The following is a 21,099-nucleotide window of genomic DNA, read 5'->3' as shown; positions in this document are numbered from 1 at the left end:
ACATCACCAACCATCAGTGAAATACAAATCTAAACCGCAATGTGGTATCACTTCGCCACAGTTAGAAAGGCTATTATCAAAAAGACAAAAAGTAACAAACGCTGGAGAGGATGTTGAGAAAGAGGAACACCTACGCACTGTTGGTGGGAATGAAAATTACTACAGTCATTATGGAAAACAGTATGAAGATTCCTCAAAAAATTAAAAATAGAACTGCTGTGTGATTCAGCAACCTCATTACTGGGTATATAGCGAAAGAAAAGGAAATCATCACGTTGACGAGACATCTGCACTCCCGTGTTCGTTGCAGCAATATTCACAATAGCCAAGATATGGAATCAACCTAAATGCCCATCTACAGATGAATGGATAAAGAAAAATGTGGCTTGTATATACAATGGAATATTATCCAGCCATAAAACAAAATGAAATCCTGTCATTTGAGGCAACATGGGTGAACCTGGAGGACATTATGTTAAGTGAAATAAGCCAGGCACAGAAAGACAAACACCACATGACCTCACTCAGATGTGGAATCTTAAAAAGTTGATTTCATAGGGCAGAAACTAGAGTAGCGGTTACCAGAAGCTGGGGAGGGAAGGGGGTGTGGGGCAACGGGAGAGGTTGGTAAAAAAGTAAAAAGTTACGGTTAGACATAAAGAACGAGTTCTGGTGTTCTATTACACAGTAGAGCGAGTATAGAAAATACCAATGTAGTGTATACTTCAAGATTGTAAATCCAGAAGATTTTAAATGTTAACACTGCAAAGAGATGATAAATGTTTAAAGTGATGAATATGGTAATTACCCTGACTTGAAGATTACACAATGTGTACAGGAGTTGAAACATCACACGGTACCCCATAAATATGTACAATTATGTGTAAGTAATACATTTTTAAATCATGAATGAAAAAAAAAAGAAGTTTAAGAGTGTGCCTGAAACTCTTACAGATGGAAAGCTCTGTAAGGGTAGAGCTCATTACTGTGCCGCCAGCCCTCAGTGTGACCTTGGCGCGTGGAACTATGGTGATTCTATCCCCAGTGCGCAGAGTATCTCTGACACCTAACTCAATAAGCGTTTATTAAATGTAAATAAAACCAACCAAACAAAAAGAAAACTGAGGTAAATACTAACAACCTCGCATGGTTGTGGTGAGGCCTGAATAAAGCAGTCTGTACAGACACCCCAAATGAAAAGTGTCCATACGAGAAGACACAAGAAAAAAAATGCAAACACAAGTGAGAGACTGGGAGCAAACATCTTCTTCAATTATAACAGACTAAATAATCACATTTGCAATATACAGAGAGCTCTGATGAGACAACTCAAGAAACACATGCGAGAACAAACAACAATAGAAGAGCTAACAAACAATCTGAGCAGGCCATTTATAGAAATACAAACGGCCACTATGAAAGGAATAGGAGCTCCACATCACAAGTCATAATGGAATTAAGATAACAATGAGATTCCACTTTTCAAACTGCAACTTGACAAACATTTAAAATTATAATGATACCAATCGGGTATCATATACTGAGGTTCTGACGCTGGTAGTGTGAATTGGCACAGATTCACGCTATGCACCAAATGCTGTGCACGCCACATTTGGAGTGCCATTTGTCAGGGATTAAACAGTTTTAATATATTTACCCTATGGTGCATCCCCAAATTCTTTCTTCCTCCTGACACCAATCTTAACTAGAAGTAGGGTGGGAAAACTGATGCTTCCTAGACCAGAGCCCTGGGGGCTCAGATGCCACTGTCTCAAGGCCCATCACAGGGTCCTAAAAGGGCTCTGTCAAGCCCTTGACAAACCCTTGGGCATCCTCAAGGCCAGGACCTTGGAAGGCTCCCGTAGGCTGAGCCTGAGCCTTGACTGAGCAGCCTGACTCAAAAATTACAGCTAAAAACCTCAGGGCTCCGTGAGACACAGTTTTCTACACCCATGCTTCCCTCAAGCGCCCTACGTTGGCTTCCACTAATGCACAGAAGAGAAACCTGGAGTTTGATTGTGGATCCCCAGCAATGCTGGGGTTCTGCTCACTGGGAATTTAGGGGTAGTTTCAGGGTTGTCTACTCACTGAGTTTCTTGACATGAAGATGGAGCTGGTGGGGGTAAAAATATAATTGGCAAGTACCCCGGTTTGAATTTCAGTAAACCTTAAAGATAACAATGCAGAAATAGATCTTTCCTTAAGTCTTTAGGCTTATATAAGTAGAGTAGCATGAAAATCAGAAACCATCACTTTCAATTCGTCATTTAATCATCCACGTGAGAGTCGCATTGTGGGGCTGGAAGCTGATCAGAGTGGGTTCAAGGGAGAGTCGGGAGAGAGGAAAGGGAAGCGATGATACTAGTCAATGAGGCATCTCAGCACTTGAGGGAGTTTATGAGAATGTATCAACTGCTTGAAAAGAGCGTACTCACCTACAGGAGGGGAGGGTGAAGATCCAGGCCAGGGACACGGCGATGGGTTTTCAGGAGGGGGACAGGCCCTGAGCCAGAGGCCCAGCGCAATGAAGAGTTCTGCCGGCCTCTGACAATAAGTCCTGTCAGACACCACATGTACATCGCACTTCTCAGAAAACATGACCTTCACTGGCATTCCTGCTGCTGCTGAGTCCTGATCTGACTGTATGGAGAAAGCCGCATCCCCCAGACTGGCGCCCTCAACTTTGCAAGGTGGGCAGCTCCAGTTTTTAGCCTTCCCAAGGAAGAGCAAACTCTTGAGGACCTGGTGAGCCTGATTTCCCTCCAGCGTGGCAGATAGTCAGCCCCAAGAGAGCTGGGATCTAGATCTCTAGAGTTCATTGCTGTATCCCCAGTACCTGCAACTGATCCTGGTGTACACATAACAGGCCCCCAGCGAACACCCGATGAATGAAGGAAGCAATGTTAGTGCTGGCTAGAATGATTTTTCCCTATTTTCCTGAACAGAACTGGCTCAGCTAAAGACACTATGCCCTTGGTTTATTTTGCCAACACCATAGAGGACCAGGCTTGCCCAGGGAACCTGCTCTTCTGAGAGGGTGTTGGAGGAGCTGGTTCCAGGGAGCCCTGGCATGTTTCACCAAGTGCTTCAGGCGAGAGCCTCTGCCTCTCTCACTGCTCACCGCCAAGCCCACCAAGAGAACCTCAGGCCAGGCCAGAATCCCCAGGGCTCCCAAGGGTCCAATTGTCACTCTGTTTTCCTCCCTAGGGGAGGATACCGGACACTCAGAAACTGAGACCACGGGGGCCGCAGACACAGAGCCGTGAACGGTGACCAAGCCCCTTTGGCTGCTCCATGCCCCTGCTCACCCCAGTGGGCGTGAAATACATACTGGCACACTTGACTCTTTTGGTGTTATGATATTTGATGTCCCTCTCCCCATGAATATCCACCTCCTGTGATTTATGGTTTGCCTCTTTCGGTGAAGGTGGCAGGGAAGGGGGTCACTGTGGAGAGAGAGTTAGGCATGGGTACCTAGCCAAATGGGTTGCTGTCCTTGTACCTTGGAGCAGTACTGCATGTCCCCCAGTCACTTTTGCGATAGCACAATGGTCGATGGACAGTAAACACGCTACTGGTTTCAAACACTTCATATAGGGTGGCTGATGGGCACTGACTGAGTGATAGCCCTTGGGCCGGGGAGGAGGGCTGTAGGTTGAGGGACGGGGAGGTGAGGTCAGAAGGAGAGAAGATGTCGCAGAATCCACAGGAAAGGCTTCAGAGGCATTAAGTTATAATCTGACCACAACAACCCCCACCTCAAGCTTGGAGAGAGCCCCTCCAGCACATGGCCTCATACCCATCACCTCAGGTCGTTTGTCTCTTATTATGACACCGTGTCTCTTTGTAAGCTGCCCCTGATATATATTGCAAGAAAATAGCAGCAGTGGGAAGAGCTGAGTCTGGTGGATGCTTCCCAGAACTGGAAAAAGCCCAGGCTTCTCGGGGATGGCTCTGCTCCTGGCTAAGGTTCTGCCATGGGAGTCCAGCCACCTGCAGTCCCAATTCCCACAGCCTAATGGAACCACTGGGTTCCTAGGAAACTCACAAGTTCACAATGCCACCCCCCAGCTTGACGCATTTGGCTCTGAGACACACCTGGGAAACGTGGAGTCCAGGGGTCCTGAGAGCCCCTTCCTTCTCTTCTGTTTCCTACTTTTAGAGTATTGTACTACTGAAATATTTCAAACCTACAGAAAAACAGAGAGAAGAATACAGCAGCCACCATCCCTACTTAAAAATGCTTTGCTACATGTGCTTCACATCTCTCTCTGCTTTTGAGTTAAATACATTTTGGAGACACACAAACCATCCCCAATCTATACTCACTCCTCTCCTCCCTAGAGTAGGTCCCCCATCTTAGGCGTCTGAACACTTCTGGGTCTCCACGCAGCTTCAGAGCAGCTCCTTCTCTGGCATGGGTGCTCCCACGCTGCCTTAGAGATGTTTCTGTGATGTCTGCTGGAGAACATGGGGGGATTCTACCCAGAATCCCAACCCAGAGGGTAAAAGCAAGAACATCTCTGCAGCTTTCACAGATAACTCTGGACCCAGCCTCTCCCACCTATACCCGTGTTCTCCTGAGGTGGGCCCTGTCTCAGTGGGAGAGCTGAGCCCTTCACCTCTGTTTTACCAGGAGGAGCCTGGAGCACCATCCTGGGTCCCAGTCCCACTCGAGTGATGGGTGTGTGCTTCAGTCACAGGGAGCAGGTCCATTTTCAGCTGCTGTGACATCTCACGGGCTCAGTGGCCAGGAGTAGCTGATAGGTTTGGGGAGGAAGGCAAGGCCAGGCAGACTCGAGTCCTGGGCCTGCTGGAAGAGAGGTGGGATCAGATAGATGCAGGCCACATAGCACAGTCCAAGGTGGCCCATCAACCATTTGCTCCGTCAAGGTGGTTGATACCCAAAGGGGCTCACTATACTGAGGTGGGTGCAGGAGCAGGTGCGGTGGGCAGCCTTCCAGAATGGCTTCCAAGGATCCCCCTTCCTGGCACCCATGCTCCTATGGAATTCCCTCCCCTTGAGGGTGGGCTCGACCTAGTGACTTGCTTCTAACCAACGAAATTTGGCAAAGGTGATGGCGTGTCATTTCCATGCTTAGGCTATAACAAGACTGTGACTTCTGACCTGCTGGCATTCATTCTCTCCCTCAGGCTCTTCTTGCATGCGTGTTTGCCCAGATGGAGAAGGCCAGCTGGCGAGGAGCTGATGAAAGTCTCTGGCCAACAGCCATAGAGGAACTGAGGCCCTCAGGCCAGCGACCCACTAGAGCCTGCCAACAATCACATGAGTGAGCTTGGAAGTCTATCTTTCTCCAGTTGAGCCTACAGATGAGGAACTGGATCCTGCCAACAGCCTCATGAGTGAGCTTGGAAGTCGATCCTTCCCCAGTCAGGCCTACAGATGAGAGTGTTGTCCCTGGGCTGGCAGCCTTGTGAGAGACTGGGAAGTAGAGGATCCAGTTAAGCCATACCCAGATCCCTGATCTACAGAACTCTCAGAGAAAAACTGCTTATCATTTTAACTTGATATGCTTGGGGTAGTTTTTTATGCAGCAATCAATAACAATTAAGACAGCAGGAATATCTGGGGGCTAGGGACTGGATGCAAGACACAGAAGGCTCCATTAAGGCTGGGAGGGGTTCTCAGGTGCCAGGGTGGTGCATGGTGCACCCACGTTTTAGTCAGACCTGGAGTCAAGTCCCAGCTTTGTCAATAAATATCTGTGTGACCTTGGACAAGTATCTTGAAGTCTCCGGCCCCAGATTACACCTCTGTAAAATTTGACTGACATTGAACTTGCAGGACCGTTGGAAAGATAAGTGTCAGCTTACGTAATCCACATGACAGAGTGTCTGATGTGTATTAGGCCCTCAGTAAGTGGCAGCCATGAGTAGTAATATAGTTGACCTGGGACCCTGCATCCTCCTCTTGGGAGCTCCCGGGTGACTCCAGGTCATTCCAATGCCAAAAAACCAAAACCAAAACCCAAAAACAGTGCAGGAAAAATATCTTCCTAGCAAGTAGGACAAAGGCGTCTGTTCTCCAGGAAGAGAGGCCCATCACAATGGATACTTTTCCAAAAATTCTGGTGTGAGGGAGGCAGCCCCAGAAGGCTGCAGCTCATAGGCCATATCCCTTATGCAAAGGACCAAATGCTCTCCTGCCTCCCTCCCTAGATTCCTCTCTTCCTCCCTGCCCCCATCCATCCCTTCCTCCCTCCCTCCCTCCGTCACTCCCTTCCTCTCCCTCTCCTCACTTTCTCTCTCTCTCTGCCTTCCCCTCTCACCGAGGCCTGATTCCAATATCTTAACCCCACAATTCTGCCTCTTCGCACTCATCTGACCCCTACTAGAAACCCAGCCCTTCTTTATGTCATCCTGGTTTTATTCTAGATGAACCCATATCAATGTCCTCATTATGCACTGTTTGCCAGCTTCCCCGGCCACACAGGATGGTACCCGATCACTGGCTTCTAGGGAACAGCTTGGGTGGGCATCACTCTGACCTCACCATTGCGCTTTAGAGTTGGTGTGTTTAGAAGGCCCAGTGTATGCACTGTAGAAAACTGCACAGGGACGGGAGCCCAGGACTCATCCTGGGCCAGCAATGGAGACTTCCTTCTATACCATCCAGATCCAAATGAGATGATTCTGTGAGAGTCCCTTTCTATCCAGGACATTGTCTCTCATCCCTCAGACTTTCCATCTGGACGTCTCAACTCTGTTCCTCTCCTACAGCCTCGTCTTTCTCCACAGCATGGCTAAAATTTGCCTTCAGTACCCCCGAAAATAACTGTCAATTCTGCCCTGCCTCAGGGCCTTTGCATTATGGCTCTCCTCTGGAGCCACCATTTCCTTACTCAGCCTGTCACTTGTCCTTTTGATCTCTGATGTTCCTACCCTCAAAAAGAACACGTCCTTCTTCCCTTGGTAGCATGTCTCCCCTCCGCTATGCCGGTACCAATCACAGTCTCCTCACTTGACTGTCTCACCATAGTGATACATTTTCTCTCTGTGTTACCTTGAGGAAGTTGCTATACCTTTCTGGGCTTCCATTTCCCTATCTATATGATGAAATATTTGACTAACACACAAACATACTGTATACTCTTCTCTATCGTAGCATTTCTCATGCTAGACTGCCCCCTCTGGCATGTTAATTTGCATGACTGTCCTCACCCAGGTTCTCCTCTCTGGAGCATGAGCTCTGCCTTGTTAGTCCTGGAACAGCCAGTACCTGGACACAGGGCTTTACCTACAGCATGGCACCAATAAACCTTTATTGAAGAAAACAAATCAATGAGCATGTGTCCGCCAGAGCTTTGCTGTGCCTGGACTCTCTGATCTGGGATAAGGGTGAGAAGTATTCCTTTTATTTCCTCTAGCTTGGAGCCCAGAGCCTCCGGCTCAGCGGGAACCAGATGTTTTCAATGTCTGGACTCAGCGCTGTCTTCCTGGAGGTGCTGAGGCCTTTTCTCCAGTCCAGAAATGAATCTGGGCTGGCTGAATGTAGGTAGGGCAAGGGATATGAGACTGTGTGGGACACAGATATGGATGAAGCTGCCACTGCAGCTTAAGAGGCTCAGGCCCAGGGGACAAGATTTGAGGCCACCTTGTTCCCTCCTTCCTTCCCTTGGGCTCGGAGGGAGGACCCTTGTCTGCAACGATACCACCCTCCAACCAATCCAGTGGGTTACGAGGGGCCGTAACTTGGAAAACAGCAGTCGAAACCCAAGTGGTCATAGGGGATTTAGTAGAGCAGGGCTTGGTGACAAGGGGACCTCACCTCTAGAACACACACACACACACACACACACACACACAGAGACACAGAGAGAGAGAGAGAGAGAGAGAGAGAAAGACAGAGAGAGAGAGGGAGCGAACGCCAGCCCGGAGCCCCACACCAACACAGGCTCACACAATGTATCCTCAGAGGCACAACACTGCTGCTGATTGGGACCTGGCTGCCATGAACCTCAAGCTCAAGCTGTTTGCCATGAACCTCCTCAAGCTGTTTGCTCCTCAAGCCCATTTGCACAGGCTCTTGATTTCTAGAACCTCTCAGGTTCAGGGGAAGACAGGTTTCATCTGTCAGTGTTAGTCACAGTGTCCCACTTCACTGTCTCACCATAGTGATACATTTTCTCTCTGTGTTGAGCAAGTTGCTATACCTTTCTGAGCTTCCATTGCCCTACTGACATACTGAAATCTTTGGCTAAATGATCTCCAAATTCTTGTTCTTCTCACACATTTAGTGACCCCGTGGCTTAGGGGACTGCTACAACATTCACAGCTACCTGCTGTGTCAGCCAGCTGCCTAGTTGCAAGTCCCCTGATGGCACTGCTGCCCTGGGGGCTACTATGCCTCCCATGAGCCCCAATGCAAGTATTTTCAGTATCCTCTAAGGATACCCTCACTACCCACTAAGATACTGCATGACACCATTGGCATCTCACCCTGCCTAAAATTGCTTCTTTTCATATCCCAGAGCTACAGAATGGGTGGGCAGCTGACTACAGTCTCCCAGGCTAGGTCTTTAGGAGACTATATACATATGTATCACTATCTTATGTCCCATGACAGACTTCAGAAACTCTAGGCCAGGGCCTGGATGCAACCCATAAGATCCTCAAGGGCTGGACCTTGGAACTCAGGCCAGCCCCTGATTGAGCACCCTCATTCTAGAGAAATGCAGCAGAGGAACTCAGGGTCTCCACTGGGACACACGTTTCTAATCCAGCACTGTTTCATGGTAGCCAACCTTGACTGCTACAAGTGCACAGAATAGAAACTGGGTCTGCTTATGTGCAGTTTCCAAAATCACCTCAGTGGCCTGGTCTTTGTGCTTCAAGTGCTGTTCCTCCTCTCCCTTTCCCTGTCTAATTTCTTTCCTCACGCATTTCAGGCATCTAATCCTCTGGGAAACCTCCACTGACTCCATTAACATCCCCAAGGCTGAGTGGGTGCCCTGTCTGAGCCTTCTCATGGACCCCAAAACTTCCTCCTGTCACTCTCTGTTGTACTCTGTTGTGCCTTTCTCGGCCTCTCCCCAACCAGCCCACTGGAGGCGACATCTGAGTATGGGCTTGCAGGCATGACCAGCCCTGGACCTTCACAGATTCTGTAAGGAAGGCTCTGTCTCGACACCTTTCATATATCAACCACCAGATTAGCAAATAGTTAAAGGGATGAATAACATCAAGAGCGATGGTGAAGGACAATGAACACTATCCTACACTGCTCCTGAGAGAATAAATTGCTGCCACCTCTTTTCAGATCCATTTATCAATGGTTACTCAGTGTTGAAATATTTGTAGGGTTTTGTGCCAAAGTTCTATTTCTGTGTATCTCTTCTAGAGCGACACATCCTCTGCAAACAAAGATATTGGAAAAACTTTTGAGAACTTTAAAAGTTGAGGAAAAAAATGTGAAGGTCCTTGTGTATGGAAGTAGTTGAAGAATTATGGCATATCACTTAGAACACTATGCAGAAGTTAAAAATGATGAGATAGTTCTCCATGAACTGACAGGAGAAGTTCACCCAGACTTGCTGTAAAATGCAAAAATCAAGTGCCACACAATACGTGCATCCTGAGCCAGTATGTATCTTTTGGCCCCGTAAAAGACAAGCATATGTTTCTATTAGTGCATGTATGTGTATGTAAATGCATCGATTCAGGAATTTTTGAGGAAACACGTTAAACCATTGCTGAGGGGGCTGGTGACGGAGAGGGGTGGACAAGGGAGACTATTGTTTTGTCTGTATTGTTTTCGTACACAAGGATTATTTGCATAAATAAGACAGTACTGTAAACAGGTGATATACCTGTACTTACTAGGTCTTTAATAAAAAGAAACTGTTATTATTTGTAATAATAAGAATCACTTCACCTCTTGCAGGAGCTTCTGCGAAACTTGCGTGCAAGTCAACAAAATTGTATTGAGATCCTCTCATGTACCCAGTGCTTTCACACATATAATTTACCTGTAATTTATCCAGTTCAATCTCAGGGCTGGCAAAATCCAGTTGATCCCTACTCCCTGTAACACCCACTCCAAATTAAAAAACCAACTTTTCCTTGAATCCCTACACACTTGTTTAATCTCAGCTGAGGGAGACATGGTATAAAGCTGGGGGCTGACATCGTAGCCTTTCTCGATATAAATCCCATCCATCCACAGGGTGGTGCGGGGCCGGTCTTATCACCATCACTCACAGCCCCTCCCTGACTCTTTGCAGAACTCTGGGTCCATTCAAGGCAGTTGCACAGAGGCAGCTTATTTTCTCAAAGGAGATTCGGGAAAAAAAAAGGAAATGTTACTGGGTGGGACAACAGGGTTGTCCACCTCACCTGCCATCAGGCTTCGGGGACTGAGCAGCCTGGCTTCCTGGGCCAGCCCGGGACTCGTTTCTTTGAAACATCGCTAGGTTGGTGTATTAGTCCGCTCGGGCTGTCATAACAAAATACCACAGGCTGGGTGACTTAAACAACAGACATTTATTTTCTCACAGTTCTGCCAGCTGGAAAGTCCAAGATCAAGGTGCTGGCCGATTTGGTTTCTGCTGAAGGCTCTCCTCATGGTTTGCCTCCTTCTTGCTAAGACGTCACATGGCCTTTCCTGGGTGCATGCAGTGCAGAGAAGAAGAGACATCCCTGCTGCCCAAATGTCCCTGCAGAAGCACAGTTGTCACTACCTCGAGATACTGACAGATACAATGAGCTCTGTGGCGTCTCTTCTCATAAGGACACTAACCCTGTCGGAGCAGGGCTCCACCCTTATGACCTCATTTAACCTTAATTGCCTCCTAAAGCCTCTAGCTCCAGATACAGTCCCATTAGGGGTCAGGGCTTCAATATATTAATTGCAGGGTGGGGGAACGCAATTCAGTCCACAGTAGTTGGCAAGGTTTTGTGTTGCGGGCCCTCACTTTCTGGCGTTTCTGATTCCCTGCTGTCCAAATGTCCCTGCAGAATCACAGATGTCACTACCCTGACATACTGACAGGTACAACTGGCCCTTCATCCTGCCTAAAGCCACCTCCTACCACATCCCAGGGTTACTAATGAGGAGGTGAACTGGGTCTCCTAGCCCAGAGGCCCTGCTGATCGATGTCACTGCCTTAAGCGTCATCATAGACGTTAGAAACCCTGGACCAGGCCCTGGGTGCACCCTGGAACAGCTTAAGAGAGCAGAACCTTGGGATGGTTCCCCAGGACTGATTCCAGCCCCTGAGAAAACTCACTCAAAAACTGCAGCAGAAGGGGCTCAGGGACTCCGTGGGGCACAGTTTTCTCATCTTGTTCTGCCACCTGGTGGCAGTTGGCTGCGTCTACAAGGAAACAGGTGGAAGCGCCATAAAACCTGGGCCTTTCTTCCTGGGAATTTCCAGCAGTTTGGAACAGCCTTCCTACTCAGAAAATGAGTTTCTTTATATGAGAATGAAAGTTGTGCTGGGAGATGACAGTGTAGTTATTTGGGTCTTCATTTCTATTCATTTTTTAAATTAACAATTTAAACCTAGCTTTTATTAAGCATTTAAACACAACTTGCCGGTTTGGTCATTTTAATCACATAGCTAGTCATATACAACTATAAGAAACATTACTTTCACTTGTTCATTGGTTCATGTTCAATTAACTCCTAAGTTTCAGTGGAGTGGTGTAGGAGAAAACCTAACTGGAGTAGATTCAAGGAGAGAAAAGGGAGATAGGACAGACAATGAGACCTGCTCACTTCTTGGAGGAGTTTCTAAGTATTTCACAACACTTGCCTGGAAATTCACAAGATTTTGGGGAGAATTTTTGTACACATCAGAGGGAATTATGTATTTACATGAAAGCTAAGGGCTCTTTACCTCTGATTTGCACACGAATCCTATGAATCACAGGGCTGTCTGAAACCATTTGAACCCTTCTCTCTGCAGCATACGGTACAAGTGACCGCTCAGGCTGTGTTTCAACACCTCTAATATTGCTAATCTCATTACCTTACAAAGCCAGCGATGGCCTGGCTGGTGGGAAGGACATCTTCGTGTGAATCGCATCTGCAGCATCTGTGGTCTTGTTAACCTCTTTCCCGGCTCCTTCCCCTGACCTTGTCTCTCTGCAATTCTGGGTCCATCTAGAACTCTGGTGTGACACCCCAAGAGCAGATGTGATGGCTGAGGTCCAATCATAGGCTTTTAGTGGATATGTATTCAGGGGCAAACACATAATGCTGCATTTACCTCCACACTATGAAGATATACAGAGCCTTCAATACACATCGATTACTCATAAATGTCTACGTCTTAGGTATCAGGATCACTCTTACAATTTCATCTATAAGGTTCAACTGTTAAATGTGAGAAAAACAGTGCACAGTAATGTGACAATAGTGTCCACATGAATGAAGTAGTTCCAGTTTCCCTGGGACTGAGAGCTTTCCCGGGACAGGGGCCTTTAAGTTTTAAAACCGGAATGGTCCCACTCATGGCAAACTAGGACCATGTGTGACCTTGGCATGCAATGAACCATTCATGGCCAAATAAAATGAGCTACCTGTAGAAGACCTCTACACATCACGTTCTCTCGAGGAGGACCCTCGGGGCTGTTCTGCTCAGCAAGCAGAAACGTGACGCGAGCCTGCTGGGAGGGCCAGGAGGAAGAAACAAAGGAAAGAAACATTGGAGGAGTGGGAGTAAGAAACACAGGAACAGACGGAATGTGACATACCAGAAATGTATCCCCTGCTGGAGCACAAGGCCGTAGGAGGGAGGGACGATGGGGCAGGGGCAGAGGGGCTGAATGGGGCGTGGAGGGGGCAGGCCCTCGGCCTCTTTGCACCCGGCAGAGTGACGAGTTTCGCCGGTGTCTTCATTGAAGTCCTGTTGGTCCCTACTGGCACATCACATACTCCTGGAAGCATGATCTTCACTCCCTTCCTTCCACCTGCTGACCTGGTGAGTCTGGCTTCCCTCCATTGTCCTGGAATGTCCCCTAGGAGGCTGGGCTTTGGTCTGTGCAGGTCACTGCTGCATCCCCAGCCCCTGAAAGAGGGCCAGAAATGCACACAACAGTCGCTGGATGGGGTGAAGGAAGCCAGGGATGGGAGGGACCATTAGGATCTGGCTATTTAGTCTGTCTTTCAGAATGTGAAAGGGCTGCAAAAAGACCCTGAGGAATGGGTGGCTGTGTCTGACACCACGAAAGACCCATCCGGTGGCACAGGCTTGCCCAGGGAACCTGCTCTTCTGCGAGGGTCTTGGAGGAGCCGGTTCCAGAGAGCCCTGGCATGTTTCACCAAGTGTTTCAGGTGAGAGCTCCTTCGGAGCCAGCCTCTGCCTCTCTCACTGCTCACCACCAAGCCCATCTGCCTCCCCTTCCTGTTCCACCAAGAGAACCTCAGGCCAAGCCAGAAATCCCCAGGGCTCCCGAGGGTCCACTTGTCACTCTGCTTTCCTCCCTAGGGGAGGACACCGGGCACTCGGAATCTGAGACCACCGGAGCCACAGACACCGAGCCATGAGCCATGAACGGTGACCAAGCCCCTTCTGCTGCTCCATGCCCTTGCTCGCCACAGTGTCCCAGTCACCAGGCCTGAAATAAATGCTGGCACGCTTGACTGTTTTTGCTTTGTGGCATTTGATGTAACCTTCAACACGTCGGGTGAAGTGGGGGTGGTCAGCTTTGGTGGTGGTGGGGTTGTGGAGGGAGAGAGCTAGCATCTTCCTTAGCCCTGTTGGGCTGTCCGCCCTCCTCCTCGAGGCAGCGCTGCTTGTTCCTGGGTCCTGGTGGCAATGGGCTGTGGCCAATCAACGGTGAGTTTTCCACAGCTGGCAGCTCTGACCCTGGTGAGGCACTTACGTGCAGGAATGACGACGGAATAACATCTCTCTTCCCCCAGCAATGCGTACGGTCTTCATATCGGAGGAAAACTGGGCAGTGTTTACATGCGGAGGCGGGAGGGTCATGTGGAGGAAGAATCTGTGGATCTCAGAAAAGGCGTTAACCCCTATACTGACAAAGAGCTCCCAGGCCCCCCTACCCCACCGCAAGACAGAGAGCCCTTGCAACAGACGACCTCGTCTCCACCTACGCATTGTTCGTTTTCATAAGAGGAGGGCTTCATTTTTTCTTTCTTTTGCCTTCCTGAGGTGACCTTGATATGTGCTGCAACACAGTATCAGCAGGAGAATTCTACAAAGGGGGTTGGAGCATACTTGTTCCTTTAACCTGTTAGAAATTGCAACGCAAGCAATCGCCAAGGTCAATGGAGAGACGGCGGGCCTTTCAGACACACAGTAATGGGTGGGAGGACCTCATAGAGGCCCACGTCAAATTACATTGATCTGTTTACTTTCTGAATGAGGAGCTGAGTCCCACGGGTGATCCCAGAGTGGGGTCCTCAGCTTTGCAGGCTGGGCAGCTCTAGTGTCTCAGCATGCCCAGGGGAGAGCAACACTCTCAAGGACCCACTCCCACAGGAGGCTGACCCATCCTCCCTGCTGGCACATTCTCTTGCTTCTCTCTCATTAAGACTGAAATAAATCTGGAAGTGTTTGGTGGTTTTATGGGTCAATATCTTTTTACACCTCTTGAGAAAGATATTTAGTTGGGATAGGGTTGGCTGTTGGAGATGGAGAGGAGCTTAAGACATACATACGTATCTGGACTCACGTATGTGGTTATAGTCATGGGACAGCATTGCTTCTTCCTAAGTACCTGTTAGGACTGTGACCTATAGACAATGCTTTTTCCACAGGTATCTTGCTATGGCCTCGAGGAGGGCAATTCAGTGTAACAATGCAGAAAAAATATCATCTCTCCCTGCCCAAATGCATATACCCTTCATAACTGACAATGTTTATTGGCTTCAAATGGAGAGCAGGCGGCTCGGGATTTTGGGGAAAGGCCTCAGATTGAGGTACACATAATCAGCTCCAACTATCCCCACCCCAAACTAAGACAGAGCCCTTCCAAAACCCTTTCCCCATTCACCTCAGATTTCATGTTTTCATATTATGATACCCCCACCCCCACTGCACCACCCCACCACCACCACCACCTCCAGCCTTTCCTTGACGCCAGCAGAGGAATGCGAGTGAGGGGTTACAGTGTAATATTCTCTGGATCCTACATATCCTAGGGTAGGCCCTGAGAGAACTGGTGCCAGGATCCCGCGGCGTTTGTGACGAAGGGCACAAAAAGGCTTTGCAAGGCCAATGGGCAGGGATGTAAAACATGCATGTCAATCTCTAAGAACTGAAGATAATTTTAGGCTAGTTATTATGATCACTATACCCACCAGGACCATTCTAAGGCATGGAGAATACTGGTCCTTTGAAAACCACGCTGGTGCTGGCCACTGTAATTTTGGCACGGTTTGGCCTTCGTCAGATCCTTCCCTACTCAGGAAACCTCCATAGCTTTCTGGGCCAGCCAAAATCAGGTTTGAGCCATCAAGGCTCTTCCTGGCTTCGCTCCAGGCTAGTCTAGACTTATCTTTCACCCCTACAAACAGTTTTCCCTCTGTATAAACAGGATAACTTATCCATTCTAACATCTAGGCCTTTGTTTCTTAAAACAACAACTAACTGTAGTCAGATAACCCACTGAGCTCTGTCTCTCCCAGGCTTCAGGGGCGAACATCTGCTCAGCAGCTTCTGGGAATCAGCTCCGGTGAGTGCAACACTTACCCCCTTGCCCATCACTCCTTACGGATGCTGAATGTAAAGCACCTGCTGTATGCACTGTAGAAACTGCACAGGGACAGGAGTCCAGGACAGCTTCTAGGCATGCCACAGGTGGAGTCTTTTCTCTGGCTCATCCAAGAGCCAAGAGCAGCTGCTTTCCAAAGAGTCACTTTCCACTACACGTTTACTTTATTATTATTATTTTTTAATCTCTCAGCTGTGAAATCCACCAACTGAGGATCCTGGCTCCTGTACAGGTCCCCACCTCAAGATCATCTCTCCCCAGTCTCCCCAAATTCTAACCTTCCAGTTCCACTGAAGAACATGGAATGCTCCCGATGCCCACAATACCCTGCCTCGGGGACACACTGCACTTACTACTCCTTCAGTGCTTCAGATCTCAGATGGCATCTCACTGCAAGGAAGCCCTCCTTGTTCCCAGACATCCACCACCCAGGGTTAAGTGTCTCTCCTCCAGGCCCCCATACCACCTGGTCCTTATCCTCATCCCGGCAATTAATACATCAAACTGCCACATCTGGCTGATTTACTTACATGACAGCCCCATCTAGACTCTCAGATGTGGGGCAGAGGCTGAGTCTGGTGCATTCCTGTATCTCCAGCGCCCGGCACAGTGCCTCACATATAGTAGGTAGTCAGTAAATGTATGTTGAATAAATGAGTCGATGAGCAAGGTGTCTAATTCATTGAATTTTTATTTTTCCCTACATTCTGGAGAACTGGGCAAATACAAGCAGAGAGCGGTTGTAATTTTGTGCAACAGACACTGACCGGCTTTTTATTTTATCTTTTTATATTTGGGGGGGAATGATTGTACTGGTAAAGTCTCTCAAACTTCCAAAGAACAGCTTATTCCAATGCTATAATAAGTTACAGGCACAAAATGATATACTCTCCCAATTTCTGTTATGAAACAGCAAATCTCTCCTGCTAAAACCGAAACAGAGAACAATAAAACATTTGACCAACGTCATTCATAGACCTAGATGTTCAACTTAAGTACTCAGTCAAGTGTCTATGGAACAAAGGATTTTGAAAAAAAATGCTTAGGTATGGCGTTTGTTTCAACTCTGATATGATTCTGTCATCATGTAGTTTTAACCAGTTTATTTCCTGTAAATTGATCATCATTATAAAAAAAAGTTAATTAAGGCAAACAAAACTTTGCAGTATGCAAATTGAAAGCTAAATCACTGAGAAAGACAAATAGAACTGGAACACAGATACCATGGGCGGCAGGTTCTCCCTAACCCCACTCTACCCCTCGACTCTTGAAAAGTCAGGACCCCAGCACCCACTGCTGTGGGGCCGTTTTGACTACTCACAGCAAAACAAAGTGAAGACTCAGCCCCAGCCTTCACTGCTGGCAGGAGGAGTCCCTGACACTAGCCTGAGATTGCAACCACACTGGCACTGTCCCAGGTACTGATACTTGCTCCAGCCATGGCTCTAGCCCTGGCACTGGCAACTGGCACTTGCATTGGTGCTGGTGCTGATGCTTGCTTCAGCCATGGCATAGGCCCTGGAACTGGAACTGGCACTAACACTGGCACTTGTCACGTCACCAACGGCAGCTGCCATCTCGGGCACGGGGTATCTCCTCCTCTTCTCTCAATGCCTCATTTACTGCCACGGAAAGGAACTGGGGTGGGTGTCATTCACTTTGGCCACAAACTCCGGGACTTCCATCTGTCTTGTTTCCTTTGAGAGCCCCCACAAGAATACCTAGAGCGTGGGATTGCTGTGGGACACCTATTTGTGCACCAGATACTCCTGCTGCACACTAGCTTTGGTGATGAGCTTCATGGACTCCCCAAAGACGAAATGCTTTTTAGACGAAATGTGCCTCCAACACCCTCAACACCTCCCAGACCACCTCCTCGGGGACACAGCTGGCCTGCATGAAGATCGAGTCCAGAGTAATCATCAGGAGCCGGGTCTTTGGTGTGCCCTGGTCGCCTGTCAGGCCCCAAACCAGGGCAGGATCGATTTTTCTGATCAAGACATAGGAGTGCTCTGCTGGATCAAGTTCCTTCAGATAGAACCCAAAGACTAACCCGGGGAGGTCAGAGGCTTTCTTGAAAATCTCAGGGAGGAAGCTCCTGTACCTTTTGATGACATACTTCAGCATGTCTGCCCTTTTGATCGCCACCGTCTTCCGGTTCTTAACCAGCAGGTACTGCACCAGCTCAGCTACTTTCTAGCTCACAGGGCCCCTGGGCATGCGCATCAGGGATGTCGGGGGCCCGAGGGGTACTGCGGGGGCGGGGGGGCGGCGGGGGCGCGGGGCGGGGCAGACAGTTGCCTAGGGGTTTCTGGGGTCCACAAAGGAACTTTCAGAAGCACCTGAGCAGGGGCTCCATGCCTCAGAAGAAGTGCTCCCAGGGCTCCGGGGAGCACTTGGTGTCCCCGCTGCAGGCGCCCCCGTGGGGGTTTCTTGGGCAAGGAGGAGAGGAGGAGGCCACCGGGCCTCTGAGACCCGCAGGCCCTGGGTGTCACCTCTACCGCGGACGTTCTCACCTGCGGCTTTGGCTGGCCCAGGAAGCAGGAACTCTGGGAAGAGATGCGCGTCCACGGGCATTCGGCGGCCGGAGCGCTGTGTGCCAGGCCGCGAGGACAGTGACGTCGCCGCGGCTGCTGCGGCGGCTGCTGAGAAGACCCGGAGCCCCAGGGTCTTGAGTCGGAGACCGCCGCCCTCAGACCGGGAGGAGGAGGAGGAGGAGGAAGCGGGAGGGGAGGGGGCTAAGCCTCCGCCGCCCGGGTCTTCCCGGAGCTGTGGGAATGGGCGGGCGCCGCCCGGCAGTGCCTCTTCTGGCAGAAAACAGTACCGCAGGCTACAGCCTGAGGGATGCGGGGGCGCTGCTCCCAGAGGTGGGGCTGCTCATGTGAGGCTTGAAAGAGACCATAAGCCTAAAAGCCAGGCCCAGTGTAAGCGCTTAATAACTGTTACCTGTTGTTGTGATGAATCCGATCATTCTGGATTACCTTCGTATCCCTCCTTCTCTCCTGTGGAGAAGACTCCTAAGAGCGTAGGCATTTCTGTCCAGCGGCTGCCTCTGCAGCTTCCTCTTCCGATCATCTACCTGAAGTTGCTTTGCTCAGTGCCTGGCCTAGAGTAAGCACTTAGTGAGTTTTCCTTTGCGTTCGTTTCATTATTATAGTGTACATCGCATCTACATTGCTTGCACCCTGTGTGGTCATCTAGATGTGGAGGAAGGACCCGGGAACCAAGCGACCTCCATGGAGAACTGAAGATGTGTTTCCTTTTCTTTATGATCAGTGGATCTGGGGTGCACAACATCAGTTCTCTTGTGTATTATTTCTCTCCTACACAGTCTGGAAAGTTATTGTTAATTGTAATCTAACTTTGCAAACCACCATTCCCATAATGACATCCTCTTCTTACTTCTCTTACTCTCATGTCACTGCGCCTCATCCTTTCTCTACAGAGCGCTCTCTCCCATTTCACCTCTCATCTGAGATTCGGGGACCTTAAATCGACTCCTGCTTTGAGGTCAGCCCCTAGGAAGCCTGCAAATAAATAATAGCAAGAAGACTCCTCCACCCTAGCAAGTGCATTCTCTTATTGTATCGTGGTACAACTTAGCATTCCTTTCTTTCATCCTAACCTTTCTAGACAGTAACCCGTATAGCCTCCTCACACATAACAAAACGGTCGACGTTGTTGTTGTTGTTGTTATTGCTGTTATTGAGACGGAGTCTCGCTCTTGTCACCCAGGCTGGAGTGCAGTGGTGCGATCTCGGCTCACTGCAAGCTCCGCCTCCTGGGTTCAAGCTTCTCCTGCCTCAGCCTCCTGAGTAGCTGGGATTACAGGCGCCCGCCACCACGCCCGGCTAATATTTGTACTTTTAGTAGAGACGGGGTTTTGCCATGTTGGCCACGCTGGTCTTGAACTCCTGACCTCAGGTCCTCCCTCATCGGCCTCCCAAAGTGCTGGGATTACAGTCGACTTTTATATAGCAATTGTTATACCTCGCAATAACACGTACTAAATTTCCATATAATGTCCACGCTTGCACTTCAAATTTCTTCCATTGATCTAAATTCTGTTGTTGCTAATTCTGCTATAAAGATTTAGAAATTGTTTTTGTGTGATTAGAACTAATTCCCCCCTCACTATTCTTCTTTTACAAAATTTCTTGAAAATATTTTGGAAAATGTTGTCATCTATAAGAACTTCAAAATCAAAGTTTTCAAGTTAAAAAAAATTCCCTGGCTTGAATTTTAACTAGAATTTCTTAGGACGTATAGTTTACTATGAGAATAATTAACATCTCATTAACATGAGAAGATGGAGGGTCCTCAGCCACAAAATATAGCATGTTCTTCATGTTCTTCCATTGATTCTGCTTTTTAATCAGAGTACTTCAGTCACCTTTTAGTTTGCTTTATATAGCTTTTGCATAATTCTTAAGTTTGTCCATGGCAGTCTTTTTAGTTTCATTGCTGCTATGAATTGTGTATTTCCCATTATGTCTTCTAATTACTTATTTCTGACATGCAGGAAGCTTACTGGTTTTGTGTACTTTGGGGCATACGGCCATCTTAATATCCCCTCTCCTTAATTAGAATGCTTTTTCAGTGGATTCTCGTGCGTTTTCTAGGTAGGCAATCACAGTCTCTGCATATTATTAATACAGTATTCGTTTTCCCTTTTCTTATCACATTGACTAGGACCGTGGTACCCTGTTAGCTAATAGCGGTGATGTGAAACTTTTTTGTTGTCCTTGTTCCCACTCTTAACGGGAAGCACTCCGTTCATTTGGGGCTAAATATGTTGTTGGTTTTGGATACCGATTGTGACATTTATCAACGTATCGTCTGTCAGGTCCAAGTTACTCCTTCTTTGCTCTGCTTTGTCACACTAGAGATGATCCTTGTGAGTCTTTCTCCTAAGCCAGCTAACAGAATGTTAGGCTCTGGCCACAGAGAGCACTGGGGGTGACCCTACGAATCCCAGCAGGAAAATTCGTCCCTCCTGCTAGTAGCAGTCTCCCGTTTGATGATATTCACTGAAGGAGGTCAGAGACCAGTGCAGTCAAGCTCCAGCTGCACCTCCAGACCATGATTTCCCCACTATCAGTTGCCTCTGAGCAGCTCCAGCCTTCCCATGCACCACCACCACCCGCCACCTTCCTGCCTTGGTGGTCTCTTCTACAGACCAGCAAAGGCCCACACTCTCTGGTAAGTTTCGACACCACTGGCAGGCTGCAAGTTCTTTTGGCAGCTACATCCTCTTCAAAGAGGTCTGATTCTCAGCTCGGGAGGAACAGTGAACTCTCCTACTCCTTTATTGCCTGCTATTCCTCATCCTAGAGGTAGTAGCTGCTCTTTTGCAACTGCTACTCCTGGACCCCTTAAAGTTCTCTTTTGTGC

The 21,099-nt window shown here is 48.5% G+C and overlaps 2 protein-coding genes and 1 long non-coding RNA gene across 5 annotated transcripts in view; 1 reads left to right on the top strand and 2 right to left on the bottom strand.

Moving 5' to 3' along the window:
- Window positions 1-18,511, bottom strand: part of DMRTC1B (DMRT like family C1B) — a 71,761-nt gene extending 53,250 nt beyond the window's left edge. The window contains exon 1 of one of the 2 annotated variants that reach the window (XM_054544717.2): window positions 18,222-18,511. In XM_054544717.2, coding sequence (XP_054400692.1) covers window positions 18,222-18,282 — 61 coding nt within the window. In that variant the 5' untranslated portion in view covers window positions 18,283-18,511. The remainder of the gene's footprint in view (window positions 1-18,221) is intronic. The other variant, XM_054544718.1, reaches the window with a different exon arrangement.
- On the top strand, window positions 12,690-13,614 carry LOC112131056 (protein FAM236A). 2 transcript variants are annotated; one of them, XM_054544720.1, is made up of 3 exons: window positions 12,690-12,947; window positions 13,137-13,300; window positions 13,455-13,614. In XM_054544720.1, exons 1-3 carry the CDS (start codon window positions 12,726-12,728, stop codon window positions 13,480-13,482), a joined length of 414 nt encoding a protein of 137 aa, XP_054400695.1. In that variant the 5' UTR covers window positions 12,690-12,725; the 3' UTR covers window positions 13,483-13,614. The 2 variants fall into 2 exon arrangements, with proteins under 2 accessions (XP_054400695.1, XP_054400694.1); XM_054544719.1 differs by having other exon boundaries at window positions 12,771-12,947; window positions 13,125-13,300.
- Window positions 16,379-17,978, bottom strand: LOC100462467 (uncharacterized). Its single transcript, XR_008518100.1, has 2 exons — window positions 17,810-17,978; window positions 16,379-17,695 (listed from the first exon to the last, which is right to left on the bottom strand). It is a non-coding gene; the product is annotated as an uncharacterized LOC100462467 (long non-coding RNA).
- Window positions 18,512-21,099: the final 2,588 nt, after the last annotated feature.

Source organism: Pongo abelii, chromosome X (genome assembly GCF_028885655.2).
Source record: "Pongo abelii isolate AG06213 chromosome X, NHGRI_mPonAbe1-v2.0_pri, whole genome shotgun sequence".
Lineage (NCBI taxonomy): Eukaryota > Metazoa > Chordata > Mammalia > Primates > Hominidae > Pongo > Pongo abelii.
Note: the sequence above shows the minus strand (reverse complement) of the source record. Positions and strands in the feature narration are given on the sequence as shown.